Below are 23,338 nucleotides of genomic sequence, written 5' to 3'. Positions count from 1 at the left end.
TATACTGATAAAATTTACCTACCTGTTAATCAGGAGCTCACAAAATTTGTAGTGACCTTTGTCTGCTGCTATTGTTAAAGCAGTGTCTCTTGAGGAAGGCACAGGGGGGGCATTGACATCTGCTCCTTTATCAAGGAGAACTCTTCCAACCTCTGCATACCCTCCAGAAGCAGCTTCCATCAAGGGGGTAAGACCAGTCTGTTTAAACAAAAAGTTTATGCAAGTAACTTACTATAATTTCTTTAAAAGACTAAAATTTACTGACTTTTAAGAGAATTCAATTTGTGATTTTTCTCTCATAAAAGAATTAATATTCATAATCTTGAATTTTATTGAACAGCAAGTCAAACTTGTTACTTAGACGTGTCAGAATGAATTCACTTATCATAGTTACTACCTTATGCAAAAAAGGAAAGAATTTAAAAACTTTTATAAAGTAATAAACTTACACATTGGATAACAACTTCTCTGTACGAGAGATATTATTTTTGAAAAAGAATAAAAAGAAAATTAAATGAGGCACAATGTTCAATGAGAAAACTTTGTTTAGAATATACACTAAGAATGAAGTTGCTAAACAATTTAGGATAAATTCTTTCAATTCTACTCAAACTTGGGTGGTGGTTGTTGTTATGTGCCATCTAGTCAGACCCGACTCATAACAACCCCTCCTTGCGTTTCTGACTTGGGTAAAATAGATTAAAATATTTAATTTTTGAAAAAATATGTATCTTTGAGAATCAGTCTCCAACATTTTCGTCAGAGGACAAACATTTCCTACTTTTGTTAGTTGCCATTTTGTCAACTCTGTTCATGGCAACCTTATATATAACAGAACAAAACACTGCCTTGGTTCTTCACTGTCCTCAAAATTGTTGGTTTGTTTGAGTCTACTGTTGCCTACTATTATCATTCCCAAAATAATCTGGATTTCTTAGGACCTTTAACAGATAAATGAGTCACACCGAATATTTAGAATACAAAAAGACAAACTGAATGGAAGAAAAGGTACATCTCTTTGTGCAAATGAAAAGTGTGAGAAATAGCTACACTTCCTCATTTCTTAGATTAAAAGAATGTAAACATTACGTTAAATAGAACTGTAAGAATCTGTCATGGTCAGATTAGATCTTAGCTGCATAATTTTATAATATATGCACTAATTTTACTAACAAGAAGCAAATGGTTCGTTAAAGAAGTTCTTTAAAAACCCCCATAAAGGACTTGATACAAAATAATCTTATTATATTCAAAAGTGTCATACTGGAGGATTAATAGGCTGAGGTTGGAAAAAGTCCTGATTCTGTTTTCTCAATCATTCACTTTCCTGACCACTTTATAGCATAATCTCCCAATCCTACACTGAGGCATAGTTTTAACTTATGACAATTTAAAATACCATATTCAATTTAAGTTGATATGTCATGCTCTTTCTACTAGAAATACATCTTAAGTAGCTGACAAGTCATAAAACGCTTACCTTTGCCCTATGTTCAACATTGGCTTTTCGGTCCAGAAGCAAACTCACTACTTCTGCTCGGCCTTGGAAACAGGCCAGAGTGAGGGCTGTGTTCCGATTGGTCTCTATCTGGGCGTTAATGTCTGAACCCATATCAAGCAATAGTTTCACTGCAGGAACATGTCCATTCATTGCAGCCAACATCAGAGGAGAAATGCCTAGTTTACTCCCAGTCCTGAGAAGGGAAATGTGCTTAGGAAATTAAAGTCATATGTTGCCTATTTTTTCTTTTTAAAAAAGCATGGAAAACATTGAAGATGAAAATGTTTCAGTGAAAACAAAGGTTTCTAACACCGATGATAGATTTTATTTTTTAGACTAATAATCAGGACTAGGAAAATCTCACAATTTAAAATATAATCCTTATTTAGGGTTTATAAATTTCCAACTATACATTACAATTACTTTCTGATATAAGACCTCTTTAAAAACAGCCGCATTAGATGAGACAAGCTGTCATTTCTTATAAGCACATTTTATTGTTGGCTCTGAAACTTTAGTACTATCTTAATTTAAAATGGTATATTTCCAAACATCTAGGGAATGGTAGTTAACTCTAAGGTAACAACTTACTAATCATGAATAATAAAATGTATAACTAGGTAATACCTTGAATTAATTTCTGCCCCAGCATTAAGCAAAATCTTAATGATATTAACATATCCTCCAGATGCAGCTAGGCTCAGTGGTGTATAATCAGACACATTCCTATGTTCTTTATTTGCACCTCGAGCCAACAGCAAGTCTACCACCTGCAAAGTAAAATATGAACAGAGAAACACAGTTTACACCAAGTGTACAAGCTGTAATGAAAGAAGCACAAAGAAATATGACCCATAAGTTCTTTGTCTAAATATTTGACATTTTAATTACATTTAATTAGGCCCTAATTATTCATATATTAGCACTAGAGAAATGGGTTCAATTTTATAAGAAGGACTTCAGAGCTTTGAAATCCCAATACTATTGGAGTAAGATGTTGTCCTTTTTGTCAATTGTTAATTAATGGATTTACATTTTATATGTTAGGACTGTGGTTCATTCAAGCTGGATTAACATAAGGTAAAGAATATTTTTATTTGGCCCAAAGGGTAAGAAACAGTTTCTTTAAGAGAGTACTTACTATCCCTAATGAACTTAAAAAAGTATCCCATTCCTGAGAAAGTACATGGAACATGTCTAAATACATGTAAGTTTATTCATTAGGCTACAATACTTATCATATGCATATTTAGAAATACAAGCAGAATGTTTACAAAATGAAAACGTTCACACACCTCCTGACGTCCACCAGAACATGCTAGTGAAAGTGGAGTATCCTTGGTTCGTTCAGATTGTGCTTCTATATCTCCACCTTTATCTAAAAGGATTTCAACAACTCCAACATGCCCTGCTGTTGCTGCCAGGATCAGTGGTGTGAAACCTGTATCAGAAAAATAAATATAAACTCAAGCAAGTTTGTGTTTTTGTTTATTAGACTATGTTTTCAATTCTTCATTGTTTTTGTAAAAAACAATGTCTTTAATGGCAGGTAAAAACCAAAACCAAGCCCATTGTCACTGAGTTGATTCCTACAGGACAAAGTAGAACTGTCCCATAGGGTTTCTAAGGCTGTAAATATTTAGAACCAAACTGCCACATTTTTCTCCCATGGAGCAGCTAGCTGGTGGATTCAAAATGCTGATCTTTTTGTTAGCAGCTGAGTGCTTAACCATTGTGCCACCAGGGCTCCTTATTTTAAGGGCAGATACTGATAATTATTTAACATAAAATTGCTCTAAACCTTAATTTGCTAGTGAAAAAAAACCCCAAAAAAAAAAACCTCACACACAAATACCGATGTTTTTATTGCTAAGTGAATAAACACCATTAAAAGTTATACTCATAATGAACTTTGATGCCTCTGTAAGCTCCACCTTTGGATAAAGGAGAAAGGCAACCACAACTTACTCTACTTCACTGATGATCTATAGTCTAATTTTTGAATTTTGGAAAATTATTGTAAGGCATTTGGTTGCAACGAGAAGGCTGGCAGTTTACACACCAGCTCCTCTGCGGGAAGAAGACGAACCAATCTACTTCCATAAAGATTTACAGCCTTGTAAATGCAATGGGGGTCATTATGAGTCAGAATTGACTCAATAGCAGTGGGTTTTTTTTTTTTGGTTTTATAGATTTAAAGAATCTAGACATTCCTAACTGAAATATGCTTATTCATCTTTTCACTGAGATTGTCTTAAAAAAAGAAAAAAAACCTCACTGCCATGGAGTTGATTCTGACTCATAGTGAGTACCCCCCACTGGGTTTTCAAGGCTGTAAATCTTTAAGGAAGTTGATTGTTCATCTTCTTTCCACAGAGCAGCTGGTGGGTTTTAACTGCCAACCTTGTGGTTAACAGTCAAATAGGGACTATTTATTAACAGTGAGAAAACTGTAGTTGTTTTCTAGACTCAGATATTATTTCTAACTGATACTTCTTACCTTTTTTGTCTCTGTGCTCAATTTTTGCATCTCGAGCAATGAGTACAGATACAAGTTCTTCATGACCACCTGCACAAGCTAGTGTTAATGCTGTGTCATGATTGCTTTCAGTCTAGGAGAATAAATAAGTTAGATTTTTCTTTAACAAAGAGGTTACCAATTATAGAGCAAATAACATTTATTTTTACAGTGAACACACAATGATAATTTTTCTTTCCAAACAAAGAAAATCAGAAGGTGCAAAATAAGTTTAAATAAAGCGTTCTACTCACATGAGCATCAATGTCAACTGAAGGATACACAGGGATCATAGACTGGGAAGCCACATTGCTTGGAGTCTGCGAACAGGGTTCAGGTGTAAGACATTCTGTGGTCTGAGAGGAACTGTTTGAACCAGTAGGCACTCTGCTACTCACAGCTGAAAAACAATATTCATACTGCTGAATTCCACTTAGAAGAAAAAGGACATCTCTACATAGAAAAACACAGAAAACAGAAATTCGTATAGCAGTAAATATAGTGGTTAAGAGCACATGCTTTGGAGTCAGCTCGAACCAGGTTTGAATCCTAGTTCCACAACTGACTTTCTCATCTTGGGTAAGTCATTTAACTTCTCTGAGCCTGAACTTTCCTCATCTGTAGAATGGGGACAATAACAGTACCTGCCTTGTAGGGTAGTTAGAAAAAAACACTTGAGATAATACAATTAAAATGCTTAGCATAGTTCCTGATATTAGTGCATATACAATAAATGGCAGTTGTTCACATTGTCAATAAGGGAGAAAAGAGTTTTCAATAAAGAAATAAAAGACTTTTATATTTTAGTTTATAAAAAGCAATTAAATAAAAATACCCTGAGGACAGTAACAAAAAAAAAGGAAAAAAGGCAAGTTAGACTATTTCTCACATAAATTGCAGAGAGTATGTTTTTAACAGTAAATATTTATTTTGAAAACTTGCTAAAATAAATCAATGTTTGAAAATCAAACTTTTTTTTAAATGAACACCAGAGCTTTATACTGTTGTTGTTGTTAGGTGCTGTCAAGTTGAATGCAACTCATAGTGACCTCATGTGCTGCAGAGTTGAACTGCTCCACGGGTTTTTTGTTTTCTGTTTTTTTTTTTTGGGCTGTAATCCTCATGGAAGCAGATTGCCAGACCTTTTCTTCCATGGTATTGCTGGGTGTGTTTGAACTGACAGACTTTAGGTTAGCAGTTGAATGTAACATGTTTGCACCACCTAGGGACCTTTGAGGATCTCAAAATTAAGTGATTTGAAAACTGAGTTCATTAAAATAGTAACGTTTATGTCTCTGAATATTTCTTATGTTTCATAAGAGGCATTTGCCCACAGCAGGGGATTCTATCTTAGAGGGATATTGTGAGTAGGCCATGATACAATATGTGTGTCTATGTATTATATAATGAATATAGAGCATTTAGCAGTGCTTGGCACATGGTAAGTGATCAATAAATTTAACTATCAGACATTTTATGGGACTTTCAGTACTTCTGTTGACTGTATTGAAGAATAAAAATATTACTACTCACTTAGGAAAGGAAAACTGAAAAAAAAAAAAACCCAACAAAATATATATTCATTTATAACACAGAAAAAGACAATAAAGGTTCAAAGATGGAAATAACCTCCAGACTAAAAGTCAATTAAAAACATATAGGACTTAAATGAGAATGTAAACATATCAAGTGTTGGAGAATGTTTTCTCTGTACAATTTTATATGATTGGATCCTAATCAAGGATACCACTTACAACAAGTATGAATAACTAAGTTTAGTATATTTGTTTAAATAATGTATTTTAATATCCCAGATGTTTCTACATGAGTTGTCTCTCCCTCCTCCCCATCAATATAGATAACCATCTGGTCAATATAAAGGAGCTCTGGTGGTGTAGCAGTTAAAGCATTTGGGTGCTAACCAAAATGTCAGAGGTTCAAACCCATCAGCTACTCCACAGGAGAAAAATGAAGCAGTCTGCTTTTGTAAAGATTTACAGCCTTGGAAACCCTCTGGGCAGTTCTATTTTGTCCTATAGGGTCGTTAAGGAGCTCTGGTAGCATAGTGCCTAAGGCACTTGGCTGCTAACCAGAAGGCTGACGGTTCAAACCCACCAGCCACTCCTCAGAAGGAAGATGGGGCAATCTACTTCCGTAGTGATACTGCCTCAGAAACCCAAGAAGAGGTCGCTATGAGTCGGGTCCGACTCGATGGCACATAACAACAACAACAACAAAGGGTCGTTATGAGTTGGAATTGACTAGATGGCAGTGGGTGGTTTTTTTTTGGTCAATATAAATTTCTGCAGCTTCTGTCATTATATAAATAATACATAATTTAACAAATAGAAATGATTATCATGTTTATTTCACTTAGAAGACATGCTCTATGGAAACAAAGCTTTACAATTATGTCATTTCATAAAAGCAGATAGTATTCTGTTACATACTTTCAAAACAGTAGCTATGCTTGAAAAATAGCTCTAGAAAAAAAAAAAAAGACCCTAAATATCAATATATAGCAATTTTCAATATATAGCACTGTGGGATTTTAACAGTGATCCCATAATTAATTATACCTTGTTAAAGAACTATTTTTCTATCATTAACTTTGTTTATTCATGTTATCTATTTTTTTAAATGAAAAACATATGAAAATTATTTTTTAAAATTTAAATTGTTAGAGTTCTATGCCAGAATTTGAATGCAATAAAGGACTTCTTTACAGAGCTATCTTTTAGGGTTAATTACAAATGAAAACTTATTTTTTGTGGGAAAAAAAGACTGAAAAAGCAGCAGGAAGTTAAAAAGGTACATGTGGAATCAAAGCTTTTTAAGAGAAAATTGTACTAGAATTTTCATAAATCCTAAAACTTCCCCTACTTCTGAGCAAAATGTCTCTAAAAACAACTAATACAGACCAAGACCACAAAAATCAATATATAATACAAATAAATTTATATACTATTCAAGAATGGGGTAACAGAACTAAGTACATACAATATTCTACTAGATTCTTTATAAAATTGAAGATAGATTTGTAGGCAATATGGAAGATAATAATAAAACTTACTATGCAAAAATCTTACTGATTTAGGTATACATGAAATACATTATGTGAAGTTCTTGGATACAACAAAACCTGTGAGAGCTGGAATTCTATAGGACTGCCTTGTTTTTCAGGGCCTTTCAAGTTTTCTGCCTTTAATAGGGGTACAGTCTTACCACATTTCTCTCACTCTCTATCAGTAGGAAATATATAAAATTTCCTTTTTTCACAGGTTTCCTTCCACCCTACACAGGTTCCAGCTTTTGCAAGTTTCACTGTATTAAATTCCTATAATTTGTTTATATAATACAGGTATCCCCCAATTTCCAAAAGTTCACTTTATATCACTTCACTTTGACACAAGACCTACGTTACTACCTGTTTTTGCCAACTAAAAGAAATCTGAAGAGGATTTTTGCTTTTCTGAAAAACGGTGAAAAGTGAAATAAGTGTTCAGCATTTTGTTTTGCTGCAAGCCCTTAAATAGACAGTGTACACCCTGAGAACCAATGATGGCGGCACCAAGCTCCTTCCCCAGGAACTACACTGTATGTACACATTATTGCTACTTTATACAGGGTGTGTATTTATCATGATTCCTGTTTTACTATATGTTAGTGTTATTTTAGATTTTATGTGTTAATTGGTATGATTTGGTAGATTTATTTTTTGGTTCTGGGAATGCCACAAAATTTTCCCTATATGTATTAATGGTAATTGTGTCTTCACATTGCACCAATTCAGCTTATGAGCTCTACTTTTGGGTAGTGGAGGAAATCTGTATTAATTATAATAAATGTGTTCTATATAAATGAAAATCTGAAAGTAAGATATTAACATATATTAGAAGAAATTATTAAAGATATTATATTATAAATCCCCTCAAAATAATAAAATTTTCTAATTACTCTTTTACCTTAAACCTACACTGACTACCACAGGATTAATTTAAAAATACTTTCAAATTGGTATTTGTTTTAAAAGAGATTATTAAGGTGCCAATAACAGTAGCAATGCACTAAAAGTCATAAAACTATTAAAACCTATATAGGTATCAAACTTAAAAATAAAAGAAATTGTCATTTAATAGAATTTCGAAGTCTAAGAAAATAACAACTTTTAGGTAAATTTAAAACTTCAAGTTGCATTGGATGTACGCATACTACATCTACAAACCAAAAAGAACCAAACTCACTGCTGAGTCGATTCCGACTCATAGCGACCCCTCCTTGGGTTTCTAAGGTGGTATCTCTATGGAAGTGGGTTGCCCGATCTTCCTTCAAAGGAGTGGCTGGTGGGTTTGAACAGCCAGCCTTCTGGTTAGCAGTCAAATGCCCTAAGCACACTACATCTAACATTCTTAAACCAGGCTGAACTGAATTTGAATCGTGGTTCCACCACTTACCAGCAACTTAATTTCCTAAAGCCTAAGTTTTCGCGACAGAAAACAGGCAGGAAGAAAACCTATTTTATATGAATATTGTCAATAGCGCATGAGATAATGTATATAAAGCATTTAGCTCAGAGCTTGGTGCATGGTAAGTGCTCAATAAATATACATACATTGATAACAGTTTTGTTTAAACCAATTCTTTATATATTAAAATGCAATGCACTGCCATTGAGTTGGATCTGACTCATAGTGACCCCTCCTTGGGTTTCCAAGGCAATATCACTACAGAAGTAGATTGCCCAACCTTCCTTCCCAGGAGTGGCTGGTGGGTTTGAATCACCAGCCTTCTGGTTAGCAGTCAAATGCCTTAGGCACTATGCCACCAGAGCTCCCTCTTTATATATTAGGAATGTAAATTTTATCAGATGTTTCTAGAACCGCTCAATAGTCAAAGCTATTTTGAATTTCTTTAAATTTGCAGAGCTTAGCTCTAGTTATTTGAACTTTGGGACTCTTCTGCTATTATGGTAACTTCTAAAAGCCTAACACTCACTTCTAGAAGAAAAGGACCTGAAGGACCAGGTTCCCAATCAAGAATTTTATCAATTCTCTCTGGGACTATATCAAGTATGACACATATAAAACTATGGAGTAAAAGGCTAAGTTAGTCAGGTAATCAGGTGAAGACATTAATAAATTATGTATATGACCAACTGATTATCATGACAAATATTTTCAAAGTAGAACAGTAATAAAAGAAAAATTCTACTTACTCCTTCCATATTTAAAGAGTGAAATCTGTTGCTATTATAGATATATCTAAAGTAAAAATTTAATATGTATAGTATCCTCTCTTTTATTAAATATCAGATGAGAACAATATTTAGTTTATATAAAATTAATTACATATTTGGCATGGTCTCTACGATTCTACCAATATAATATATCTTCGAATTATAGAATTAGGTGTTCACCTAATTCATTCTGTCTAATTTCTTTCACCTTACATTAAGAAAATTAAGAGAAATTTGGACTCAATAAAATAGTATATTTTCAATTTTAAGTTAAACAGATCATCATCTTGAACTAAGAAAATCTGATTAATGTCATATATTTCAAAACAGAGAACCTTCATAAAAATAGAAAATTTTTTTAAAGATCTTCATTTTTATGAATATATGGTGATCCTTATTGATTGATTTAGAAGTTAAAACTTATTAATCAAAGAATATTATATAATTTAGTATGCCAACCATCACTAGACATTAAAATTTAACACTGAAAGTAAATTTTATAACTTAATATATTATTATATATAATTTAAAAATGTTTTCGAAACCAATTTTTAATGTTTTACATAAACTTTGTAAAGGACTATTTCCACTTAAGAAATACTTTGTGAATTAATCAAACTCTGACCTTCTCTATAGGAATCATTCATAAATACTAACACAAAGTTAATAGCTACAATTTCCCTTTAGAGCTGTTTCTACATTCTTAAAAAAAAAAAAGGACAAGTTCTAAGTTACAGCATACTTCTTGGATTGATTAGTAATTTGGGTTTTATAACTGCAAAGTGAGTACTTATTAGGAACATTAAAAATTTCACTCCCAGGTCACCAGTTTCATCATTATTATTCAAAATCATACTTTATACTCTAATATCTGTGTTTTTAACTAGGTTAGAAATTATGAGTATAAATGGACTACAGGAGTTTATTCAAAATTTATAATAATTCTCAATATTAATAACACAAAGTTAATTTGAGTGGCTGTGGGCTGAAGATATAAAGACTAAAATTAAACAATAAAGACCCTTACACCTTAATTAACTAGAAAACATTTCCCAGCATTTTATTTTCATTTAAGAAACTAAGATATTCCTCTTCTGCACAGTAGTACCTACTATATATCAGAGGAACCTCAAAGGCAGCACTATAATTCTGTAACACTGGAAGTCATACACATACCCAATCAGATTTCTAGTTTAAGTAATCTTATTCTACATTTTAAAAAATGCAGTAAAGATTAGGAAGACTGAAGGCTCACAAAAGAAAGGAAACTGGGATAGTATAATTGGGATGGGAGTAAGGGAGGAGAATATGACAAGAGGAAACAGACAACAGTAAGGAAAAAAAAATGTTTCAATCAAGAGACAGAGGACTGGCCTGCCTTTGAATAGCACTCCAGCTACATCTTAGTTCTTGGTCTTCATCCACTGTCAACAGCCATTCTGGCTGCATTTCTGAACTGGGCTCTCATGGAGGTGATACATTCACCAGCCATCTTTAGGAAGGTAAATGATTAATTGCACTGTTTTCACACTGCTGCAAGGACAATGAAAGGGAAAGTAAACTTGTGCACCTCATTTCATATCTAGTTGTAACTTTTCCATACAACAATAAACAGAAACATATACCTTAAGGTTATTAGGACTTTCTCTTTTCTCTGTGTGTGTTTATGTTATCTGTCTATGTGCCTTCATCAAGAGAGTTTAATGCAAAAATTCTCAACTTCCAAATCATCAAAGTGATGATAATCTCAAAATACTTTAATCTTTTTCCACAAATATCGTAACAACATGGGATGCTTATAGTTTTCTCTGATGCTTATAGTTTTCTCTGTATATCCCTTTTAATTAGACATATTTAAATTCATTTGATAAAATTATAAATAAAGAAAAAGCAATGTGACCTAAAATTATGATTTCTAAATGTGAAAATCATCAGCAGGAAAATTTCATGTATAATTTTACATGAATACCTCTAAGATCTATTAAAAAATTCCACTTTGAGATCTCCTAACCCAAAGGTCTAAAATAAAGAATCATGGCAATTTTATTTCTTTGCCTTTGCAATGTAATGAAAAAGAGGGGAAAATAAACATTTTTGTGTTAGTGGTACTGAACTTAGTAATATTCACTTCCAAAACACTACAAGAAATGAGTATTTTTACATAGATAGTTCTGAAATAGAAAAGTATAAAGTCTGTATTCTTGAAGGGGCATGTAAAGAAGCTGAATACACAGATTATAGAGAAATCATTACAGATACATTTCTCAACCCACCTGCTATCAGGTCATCAAGAGTGTCGGTAAGCGTCTGGGCTGGAGTTGCAACCATTAATCCATCTGGTTCTTGAACTAAGAGCCCCTGACCATGTCCAGTAATAGCAATCTGAGGCTGTCCTACAATTTGCTGATTACCTGATACTTTCTGAAGTTCAAGAGAGTTTGTCCCATTAGAACCTATGTCACCGGAAAAGTTACACTGTGGAGATGATAAAGGCAGGACTGGGACAAAATCAATTTGTTCTGCCGGTGGTGGAGATTGTTGCTCATCATCAACATCATTATCTTTAAATAAGATTGTGTCAACCTGAGGTAACTCTGAAAAGTGGTCCTCTGGAAGACTACTATCTTCCCCTTCTGGGAAGACTCCTCTGTGAGCACACTGCTGGTGCAGAGATACTGTGTCTTTCTGACCTTTGGTCTCCAAGTATTCTTTGGTAAATTGTTGCTGTGTTTTCATCTGCAACTGCCTTTCCACTTTCTGTAGTTCCTTCAGTATTTTCTTCTTCTTCTGGACTTGCTCTTCTCGGTTCTTTTTAAGTTCTTCTATCTTATCTTTGTTCAGAGGTTCACCTTGAATTAACTCCAATGACTTAAGCTGTGCTTTTTCAATAGCACTAATTCTTTGTCCCAGTTCATTCAGCTTGCCTTCAGTCTCCTCTACTATGCACTCCAAAGGCTGGTATGGGTGAAAAGGTGGCAGTAGGTCCTGATCTGCTACCTGCAGGGAACTGGACTTCTGCTTGGATGTACCTAAGCACATGAAAAATGTTTGAAAAAGTGCCATGCTTAAAAAAAAAAAAAAAAAAAAATCAGCCTACACACACACACACACACACACACGGACCACCCTCCCAAAACCCTTATAACTAATGCCACAGAATAAATGTCAAAGAGTCACACCAGTGTTAGGTAGATTAAAACCTATACTCATATATTTCACATAGCATAAATTGGGATGTTGCCAAATTAAAAAAAAAAAATGTGAGTTAAAAAAATACAATCTTTAGGCTAGGAGGATTTTTGCAATTAAGGCAGGGAGAAATGAAAAGTAAAAAGAATCTCAAAATTCTCCTTATTAGATTGGGCATTTTAAAGAATATCAACTCTAAAGCAGTATCAAAATAGTGGTGAGGATATTATTAATATTAGATTAAGTATATTTTGAACCAATTTTTTATCTAAATTAACTGTACAAATAAATATTACTACAAGTAAAGGTTACTACAAAAGACTGTAATTTGTTGATCAAAGTAGGGTAAAGTATTTTTCAAGTTGCCAAGATGTTTCTGTTCTTATACTAAAATATAATGATATCACAGCTTTTTGAAGACATATCCTTCTAAAATCCTCAATTAAATGTCTTCAGCATTTCTAATACCTGAACACTATGTTAAACTTATATCACAAATGGTATTTAAGTTTCAATAAATTCTTCAAGTAAAAGTCTATCTATGAGAGAGCCATAAATGTTACCTAGGAGAAAAGCAGACTTCATATATAAGATTACTCAGATTGACAGTGTATGTTAAAAAAGAAGTAAATGTACATTAAGATCTTGAATTGCACTTAAGTTACTTTCTTATTTTCTTTCCCACTTTTTTTATTCCCTTCATGACAAGTCAGCTATAATAAAATAATTAATAATTTTAACATGGACATGAAAGGGAGGATATATACTTTTTGATGGATAACTACTACTTTGAGGCAAGTTTACAGTTTAATCTTATTTAGGAAGAACTAGAACTATTCAGCAATAAAAATGAATAAAGTATTAATACATGCTATAACGTGAGTAAACCTCAAAAACATATTAAATGAAATAAATTCAGATATAAAAGATCACATACTACATAATTCTATTTATAGAAAATCTATAGAGAAAAGGAAAATCTACTGAGATGGGAGGAAAGCGGTAATTGCCTAGGGATACAGAGGTGATGTTAGGAGCTCTGGTGGCCTAGTGCCTAAGGCATTTGACTGCTAACCAGAAGGCTGGTGGTTCAAACCCACCAGCCACTCCTCAGAAGGAAGATTAGGTGACCTCCTTCTGTAGGGATACCACCAGGAGCTCTGGTAGCCTAGTGCTTAAGGTACTTGACTGCTAACCAGAAGGTTGCTGGTTCAAACCCACTAGCCCCTTCTTGGAAGGAAGGTTAGGCGATCTACTGTAGTGATACCACCTTGGAAACCCAAGGAGGGGTCACTATGAGTCGGATCCAACTTGACTAGTTGAGTTTTACAGAGGTGAGAGAAGGATTGATTGCAAAAAGATGTGAAAGATCTTTTTGGGGTGATAGAATTGTGCTAAAATTAGGTTGTAGTGATTGTTACACATTCTGTAAATTTACTACATTCATTGAATTGTAAAATAGGTGGATTTTATTCTATGTAAATTAAACAATAAAGCTTTTTTTTTAAGAACTGGATAGAAAGTTTTTATTTTTTAAAATTAAAAAAATAAGAACATCCAATGCATTAAAAATAATTCTCAAGTCCTAAGGAAAAACTTCATCACCCCATAGATGTTAAAATGCTTTTAATCTCAAAACAGGGACAAAACCACTTAAGAAAAAAAAATCAGATTCAACTGCTTTTTTGTTAGAATAAAGAAATCTCAAAATTGTAGGTAATTCACTGGTGAAATCCCCAGACTATGGCCCCTAGTCACCCTTCAGGCCTGGAATTGAATATACTCCCATGGCTTCCAGCCAAACAACAGAGAGGCATCTAAGTTGAACATTTACATCCGGTAGGTACACTCTCTAGAACAATCAATCATGGGAGCTCAAAAGGGCAGTACTTGCACAGGGAGACAGCTCAGAGGACAGGAATACACAGGAAAGAGGGGACACGGGAAAAAGGTAATGAGAGGGAGGAAGTGGGAAGAGAACTGTTACATTTAAGGGGATTGCAATCAATGTCATGAAACAAAATGTGTATGAACTGTTGTATGGAAAATGAGTTTGCTCTGTAAACTTTCACCCAAATCAGATTGAAAACAAAACAAAACAAAAAACTATAGGTAGCTCAAACGTCTGGAACTGATTAGTGAAAATGTTCTAACTTTTTTCCCTTAGATACTGTATCAACATCAGAAGCCCACAGCCCAAAATCACTGCAATCATGTTAAGAAGCTTTAGTCCTTAAAAGTAAATTTTAGCAAAATGCATTGTCTATTCAATTTCATATTTCTATCTGAGCAAAGTTTTGACTTTATTCTATCAGGGCAAAAGCCATGAGATTTGTGAGATAATTTTATAACTACTTCCATAAGGTAATATAGGAGCCCATGGTTTGATTTATTTGTTCTAAGAGACTAATAACAATCAACAGGAAAGAAAATGGACATAACTGCCACAAATAGCAGAGTATATGTCCAGTATCAAGGAAATTTCCAGTCCTATAATAATTGCAATGACATCAGCAGAATTTAGAAATTCTGCAAAGACTGAATGCTACTTTAACAGTGATTAATTTCAAAACACTCTTATATAGTTGCTATGTACCTTGTATTTAAGATTACGGAAAATTAGGTAAGAGTTCAATACTGACGATACTGGTAATTATATTATGACCAGGTTGGATAATCACAGATTTAAAATCTTTATAAAGAGTAAGATGATCTAAAATAATACTAGAATTTTGAGGACAGGAGCAGATAGGAATGGCCCTATTTTGTTCACAAATATAATACAAAAAGGTTAGAACACATGATTACTAAGGGTAACTTATTTAACTGAATAGAGAGACTATAAGTCCAAAACATAGGTAGCATGAAAAACAGAGGACAAAGAGAATAATGCACAAAAAGCAGTTCTTCTCAAAATAGTCAGTGGCTGAGTATCTGTAACCATGAACTTAATGGGATTGCCTAGACACACATCAAAGCACTAACATAAGCTATAACATCAAGGATAAACCAAGCTGGTAAAAAACAGATAATGCCACCTAATTATTCCTAGAAGCTAAAAGCAACACCTTTGATTTTGGGGATAAGTGGAAAATGTGACAAGTGTCCTTATTTTAGCAACAAATTTTCAGTAAGTAGAAAGTATCACAAGACACCAGAATATAAGAGGGTTCAAACATCTCCTACTCTCAGGTACAAATAAACTATTAATTGACATCACTGAGTGACACTATAAAGTAACTATTTATAGGTAAAGTTCCCATCTCATCTTTTTTGGTTTAGTTTCTTTCCTATTTCCTCACCTTTCACTTTTCCTCCATTTATAAAACTAGAAAACATTTGATAGTAGAAAACCATGGTATACAGACTACTTAGAAAAATGGCCTTTTTTTTTAACCTGGCATTCATTAGTTTATGAAAAAAATCCTTAAATACATAGTACAAGCAAGATACAGTGGACCCAAAGATGAGCAATATAAACCCTGCCCTTGAGGAACTTAAAGTCCAAGAGGGGAGATAAAGCCTGTCCAAATCAAATTAGGATAAAGCCAACGGCTAGCAGATATGGAAATAAAGTGTCAAGGGGGTCTTTATGCACTGCTAGTGGGAATGTAAACTTTTATAACTATTATGGAGGACAAATTTGCAGCACTTGGTCAGATAAACATTATGCATTTCTGTGGCAGGCAATTCTGCTCTTTAGTATATATCCCAAAGAAATTCTCACACGGATCCATAAGTTTTTTTAACGTAAGGATTTTCCTCACAACACTGTCTGTAGCAGTAGGGAACTAGAAGCACTCTGGGTAGCCATCACTGGGAAAAAGTATAGGTAAAACATGAAGGATGTGTGAAAAAGTAAGAAACAGAGAAAAGAAATTACTCCTTAAGAGGGCTTAAGGTGCACAAAAAAGATGTGCTTTGTTCTGATGTTATTTTACTGCTCTGAAGCAGATTAGTTGCAATTATATAATCAGCAGAAGATAAAAATGCGTCTTTTCTTTGGGAATCTCTTTAGAACCTGTTACAAGAATGTTAGATGGAAAAAATGGTCTCAATCAACAAATTATGTATAAAACTAATTTTGGAAAGGCAAAGGGTTTACATTCCATGTCTCCTTTCCCATCTGAGTATTTATAACCATAGTTAAAAAACCTAAATAATGCCAGAAAACTGAGCATGCCATTTTTACTTAGTTTCACATTTTACTGAGATAATTCTGAGGCCTCTGTCAGATGCTATCTAGAAGCTCCAAACCTTGAAAATCAACAATGGAAAAGTAAGACCAGTTGCCTAAATCAGGAGGATATGGGTCAAAATGTAAGAGGTCTGGACAAATGGTGCATATGGGGCATGAAAGAAAAGAACATCTGAGTAGGATATATATATACATATCAAACACCTAGGTGAGATTTAAGGGCATGAATACATTTTAAAAGGATGGAATATATATAGTAAGATTTATTGAAAATAGACATTTAGGAGTAAAACGTTACAAGAACTTGAAATAATAACTGACTAGAAGAGGAAATGAAAAGAGTCCCAGAGAATAAGAACCATTCCTCATTCCTAATCACATATACAAAACTCAAAATCCAACCTACTGCCATCCAGTAGCTATCCTATAGAACAGAGTAGAACTGTCTTACAGGTTTATAAGGCTGTAAATCTTTATAGAATCAGACTGCCACATCTTTCTTTTGTGGAGTGGCTAGTGGGTTTGAACCACTGACCTTTTGGTTAGCAGTCAAAACACTGTTCCAACAGGGTTCCTATTACATATACAACATAGTAGTATATGGACTTAACCGAAAAACAAAGGGTCAAACAGCAATTTCATCACTCAAAGGAGCTTCTAGAAAGCCATAAATGAGATTTTAAGGAGAAAAATCAGCTTTAAGGAGAAAAAAATATGTATCTTCAATCATTCAGTGTAAGTTTTTCCATTTATCCTAATAATTCAGTGTGTACTTTTATATCATTAACTGATTTTTCCTAATTCATAATGACAGAATATTTTATGATACATATAATTTACACCAACATGACATTTTAACACAAAGCATTATCACAGTTTGATCCTGTATAAATAATTACTAGGTTGACAATGCCATTTGGTAGCTAGCAACAGCAAGTACCCAAGGGTCTAGATTCAAGTCTTAATATTTTTCTTCTCTAATAATATAGTGTGGTATAGTAAATTACTTTGTGTGGCTTTTCTACCCATAAGTCTTTGTAAACTCCAAGGTGGGATTTGCTATGAGCAACTGAGGAGCTCCTGATTGCTGAAGGTGTCCACCTGGAGTATTTCTCTTGGGAGTGGCACAAAACAATGTTCTGGGAGGTGCCCACTCTCTCTCAGGTGCTTAGAGTTCTGATGCTATAATTGGCTAGTTTGACCACCCTGCCGGGCTCAAAAAGGAGGCCTCCTGGAAGCAGAACTCTCTCTGACTGCTGGTCGAGGAAGACTTGCTGCTGAAAGAGACACGGGCTCCTGAGACACGCGTTGCTGGGAAAGAGACGCAAGAGACACGCACCCTGGAAAGAGACTGTGAGAGACTCTTGGCTGAGGGATGGTGGGCTGGGAGAGAGACTGAGCGTTCTTCCTGAACTTGAGTTGTAGACTGGTGCTTCCCTAATAAACCCTGTAATCTGTGAGTTGTGTGTGGCCACTGTAGTGAATTATCGAACCCAGGAGAGAGGTGGTGGGTGCTTTGGGATAAACGGTTGGTGAAAGGGCTGGAGGGAGGCAGCATGTTTGGCCTTGCAGTAATAGGCCTTGGGTTACTGCTGTCTTCCTCTTGTGAGATTAGAGGAGGTCAGAACATGTGGCTTCCTCGCCGTTTTTGCATATAGTAAAATAAAAGATTCCTTAAGAGGTTAGTTGATATTTATATTATTAAGTAATAAAATGCCAAAGTAAAAAAAGTAAGTAGCTATTCAGTGTAAGAAGGTATTTCAGTAAGCATAAATGTGATTATTGAGTATCAATTTTTAAAAAAATAATTATACAAACATTTATTTACATATTAAATTTGCATTAAGAATGTTTTATTTTTGCACATACTCCATGTCTTTCCTAGCTTATTTCTTGGTCATTTTATGACTCTGTGTTAATTAAAAAAAATATGTAATGCTTTTTCAATTTAGTACTGAATTTCCCTAGTCAAAGTTACTACAGTGCTCTGTAAGGTTGCGCCAAAGAACAAACAACAAAAACAGAAGCATTTAAGTTTGAATATTTTACTAAAGGCTGTCAACTGGTTATGATGCTCAAAATTCTTAATAACTACATGTTTAATTTACTTTTTAATTGTTAAGATTTAAAATAGCAATCTTCATTCTGAAAATTTTGAATAGCTAAGTAGCTAAAGTACCTAAGGCATTTGACTGCTAACCAGAAGGCTAGAGGTTCAAACCCACCAGCTACTCCTCAGAAAGATGATCAGGTAATCTACTTCCATAGACATACCACCTCGGTAACCCAAGGAGTGGTCACTATGAGTCAAATCGACTCGATGGCAGTGAGTTTCCAGTTTAATGGAAAACTGTTAGAATTAACTGAAGTCAGAGATACTATAGATATTTAATCTCTGAAATTAAGTTTACAAATTAAGTAATTCTTGGTGAAGGCACTCAATTCTATAAATTACTAAAATTGATATATGTGACATAAAATTGTAAACATAGCAAATATGCTACTTGCTGCTATAACAGTAGACCCTTACCTACTTTTCCTTAAATCACCGTAATAAACAAACTAATATACACTCATGGAAGCTCTGATAGCATAGTGCCTAAGGCACTTGACTGCTAACCAGGAGGCTGGAGGTTCAAACCCACCAGCCACTCCTTGGAAGGAAGGTTGAGCTATCTACTCCCGTACCGATACTGCCTTGGAAACCCAAGGAGGGGTCGCTATGAGTTGGGTCTGACTCGACGGCATATAACAACAACAATATACACTCATAAATTTCAAAAATTTAGGGCTTGATCATCAAACCCTGAATGAAATATGCTCAAAAATTTGTTTTTATTTAATGTTTAATACCTTACATGTTACCTATATTATTTATTTCAGAGGACTCAGACAGGACAACTATAGGTGATTATCAAGTGAAGGTATTTTATTCCTACAAATGAAAAGACAGCAGAAACATATCAAAGCTCATCAACTTGAGACCTTTCAATAATGTACATCCCTTTTAATACTCACTTGGATATTATTTATACACATTTTATAGTTCTTTACTCAGGTTTACATATTGAAAAATATTTACCTACTATAATCAGCATTACATGAAATAAACTAAATTTAATTCTTAAACTTATCACTCACTGAATTGAATCAGTTCTACTAAGATTTAACTATACAGCAAACGCACATTTTCATTCCTTTTATTATACTACTATTTAAGGAATCCTCAAATGGAAAATGAATGTCTGATAAAGTTTTGCTGCTTTAATATAATTAAGAACTTTGTTTGCTTCAAGTATTTTCATTTGTGCCAAATGAAAACTGTAACTAACAATGTAATAATAAGAAAACCACAAGAAGTTATTTGTTCTAGCCAGTTCTATGTCTTCTATTTTAAATAGTCTATAAGACTATTTTCACTTGTCAGAATCACCAATCTCAATTAACCATGGGTACACAGTAACTGGGTACCATTAAACTTAAAGTACTTTAAAAAAATTTATCGATTAGGTGATAAAATACCTATTTGAAGGAAAATAAGACAATAACTAACCTTTTTGTACTCCTAAAAGGGCAGGAGAGTTCTCCTGTGAAGTTCTGTCAGGTTCCTGGGGAGGTACAACCATGGCAAGTGTATGCATTGGTACACGTGGAACCTAAAAAGTCAACTCAGAAAAAAATCATCTCAGACTAAGGAACAAAACTAAGATTCATGAATGAAACTAAGATCCTGTGTTTTGGATTTTGTTCATATACTACCAAACTCACTTTTATATTTCTTAAAGACAGAGTAAGAAGCACTGAACTTGGTACGTTTTCTATATTCTCTCCATGCTTACAGGTAGGTGTTTTTGGAGCATATATCCTGGTTAATTATACTTTCCTGACTGACAAAAGTAGCTATCACTAGAATAAGTAATAATGCCTTGGGAAGTATTAAGGAAAATGCATGTACTTGGGTTAAAGGGAAAAGCTTTCTCTCATACAAGTTTATGCTCAGTGTATTCACTAAAAAAAAAAAAAAATCCTAAAGACCTAGTTATAATAAGACAACTTGGAAAATTTATTAAATTTTATATTAAATGATTTTTAAAAACCACTGTTTTCATTAAATAAGACAAAACAAATTTCCATGTACCTCAGAAGAAAGTAAATCTTAAGGAATTAAAGATCATACTTATCTCAATATGCAACAGAAAAGAAAAGCAAATCCACTTTACTTAAAACTAATTTAAACAAAAATCTCAATTTGAAAAATATTATATTTACAAATAAGCTCTGTATTATTTTACCTGAGATTGATCTTGAGTAGGTGGGGTAAGCTGAGACATGTCTGTGGTAGGAACTGATAGAACATTGTTTGGATAATCCAATAGATAAGAAACAACATTGGTATGGCCACCCTTTGCAGCTTCAATGAGCATCGTGGAGCCATCCTGGGAAAGAATTGATACCACATTAAATCTTTGTAAATTTTTTCTTGTAATCTGATTGCTATACACACTTAGTTTCTTTGCAGCTCACATAAAATCAAAATCCACTTAAACAGTCATGAAAATTAAGCACTAAGAGATCAGACAAACACATATATAAACACTTAAGTAGAATACCTTAAGTCTATGAGTAGGGTCAGCCCCATGAGCCAAGAGTAGTTCAACAACTGCCAGGTGGCCTCCTGCACATGCCAGCGACACTACTGTGTGATCATTATTGGCTGTAGCCCTATTCACATTGGCACCTTCAGAGAAAAATGAAAATCAATATTAAGGAAGATCCAATCAAGCCACCTAAGTACAGATAAAACTTTCATTTTGAAGTAAAACATAAGTACCAAAAAGTGCACAAATCATAAGTGTATGGGTTGAAAAATTTTCACAAAGTGAGCACACCTGTGTAACCAGCACCCAGATCAAGAAACAGAACATTATCCACATCCCAGGAACCCCACTGTGTGCCCCCTTTCAGTCACTACCCACCCTCCCAAGGGTAACTACTATCCTGACTTCCAAACTGGTTCAAGGTTTTTTGAACTTTATATGAATGGAATCATACAGTGTACTCTTTTGTGTCTGGCTTCTTTCGCTCAATATTATATTTGTGAGATTCATCCACATTGCTGCGCGTAGTTGTAGTTCGTTCATTCAATATCACTTTTAAAATGGAAAATCTAGAAGACTAAGATTAATAAATATATTCAGGTTAATGTAAGCATCAAAGTAATACCATTGTATGTAACTCTCAAAATGTTTCAAAGCATTTTTAATCTACTTCTAGAAAGTGGCAATATAGCCAGGTTTCAAAGTAGAGAAAATAGAAGATTTTTTTTGAACAATATTTAAGAGAAATATAATTCTTCATATTGTGTTATTTTATGAGTAAGAGGTCCTAATATGGAGACAAGACAGAGGTATCCAAATACTTTATTTGAAAGGTATTTAGTAAGTTTTCCAATAGCTTTGTACATTATCCTCTGAAGAAAGTCTAAAACAGATTCTTTTCTTAGCCTTTGATGTTTCTGACTCCCAGAAAAAAGGAGCTGGTTTTCAACTCAGCTACCTTTTACACAATCCCAAATGGTCCCAACTAGAAAATTAAAACTATAGCAATATTCATTCTTCCTTCTTCCTTAAATTCTAGCCTTATTTATGTAATAGAAAAATAAACATACAGCTGTTTATTTGTTGTTGTTGTTGTTATGTGCTGTCAAGTCGGACCCGACTCATAGCGACCCCTCCTTGGGTTTCCGAGGCAGTATCACAACAGAAGTAGATTGTCCCATCTTCCTTCTGAGGAGTGGCTGGTGGGTTTGAACCTCCAGCCTTCTGGTTAGCAGTCAAGTGCCTTAGGCACTATGCTACAGCTGTTTATACAATTATTTATTCCATTTAAAAAATATCCAGTGGAACCTAACTTGTATAAAACTCTTAGGAAAGGCAAGACATGACAATGAACATCCTTACTTCAGCAACGTGAGATTATTTTTCAAGTTGCTAATAATAAATTTAGATGGTAGAATTACTTAGCAATTATTACAGCCTAGAAAGACTACCATAAATATGTTTCTATTCTTGACAGGCCTGATTATATACTTAACAGAGTAGTTGTTGGATATTGTTATGGATTTGTGTGTCCCTCAAAATATGTGCTGTAAACTATATCCTTTACACTTGTGGATGTAATCCCATTTGTAAATAGGGTTTTTCTTTGTTATGTTAATGAAGACACATCAGTAAAGAGTTTCTCTTAAACTGATCATTTTTGAGATATAAAGAGCAGATTAGACATAGAAGCAAGCAACCACAGATGAGGGAACATAGATGCCACTCCACACGAAGATCGCCAAAGAACAGAGGAAAAGAAGCTGAAAAGAGACAAGGAATTTCCCCTAGAGCTGACAAAGAGAGAAAGCCTTTCCCTAGAGCCAGTGCTCTGAATTTGGACTTCTACCTACTAAACTGTGAGAGGAGCTCTGGTGGTGTAGTGGATAAGGCATTTAGCTGCTAACCAAAAGGTTGTTGGTTTGAAACTACCAGCTGCTCACCGGAACAAAGACGGGGCAGTCTGCTTCCATAAAGATTTATAGCCTTGGAAACCCAACTGGGGTTGCCATGAGTCAGAACTGACTCAGTGATAGTGAGTTTGGTTTTTGGAGTTTGAAACTGAGAAAATAAATTTCCGGTCATTAAAGTCACCCCC

The 23,338-nt window shown here is 34.1% G+C and overlaps 1 protein-coding gene across 1 annotated transcript in view; it reads right to left on the bottom strand.

Annotated features, from left to right (window-relative positions):
- Positions 1–23,338, bottom strand: part of LOC103195433 (ankyrin repeat and KH domain-containing protein 1) — a 173,635-nt gene that overhangs the window by 25,151 nt on the left and 125,146 nt on the right. Inside the window, exons 12-21 of the mRNA XM_042780711.1 lie at positions 21,253–21,380; positions 20,935–21,078; positions 20,196–20,298; positions 11,529–12,284; positions 4,274–4,419; positions 4,002–4,113; positions 2,797–2,942; positions 2,129–2,271; positions 1,481–1,694; positions 23–198 (exon numbers count right to left, since the gene is read on the bottom strand). Coding sequence (XP_042636645.1) covers positions 23–198; positions 1,481–1,694; positions 2,129–2,271; positions 2,797–2,942; positions 4,002–4,113; positions 4,274–4,419; positions 11,529–12,284; positions 20,196–20,298; positions 20,935–21,078; positions 21,253–21,380 — 2,068 coding nt within the window. The remainder of the gene's footprint in view (positions 1–22; positions 199–1,480; positions 1,695–2,128; positions 2,272–2,796; positions 2,943–4,001; positions 4,114–4,273; positions 4,420–11,528; positions 12,285–20,195; positions 20,299–20,934; positions 21,079–21,252; positions 21,381–23,338) is intronic.

This window comes from Orycteropus afer, unplaced genomic scaffold (genome assembly GCF_000298275.1).
Source record: "Orycteropus afer afer isolate SDZICR_OR568_19922 unplaced genomic scaffold, OryAfe1.0 scaffold00056, whole genome shotgun sequence".
Taxonomy (NCBI): Eukaryota; Metazoa; Chordata; class Mammalia; order Tubulidentata; family Orycteropodidae; genus Orycteropus; species Orycteropus afer.
This window is presented reverse-complemented; position numbering and strand designations above follow the sequence as displayed.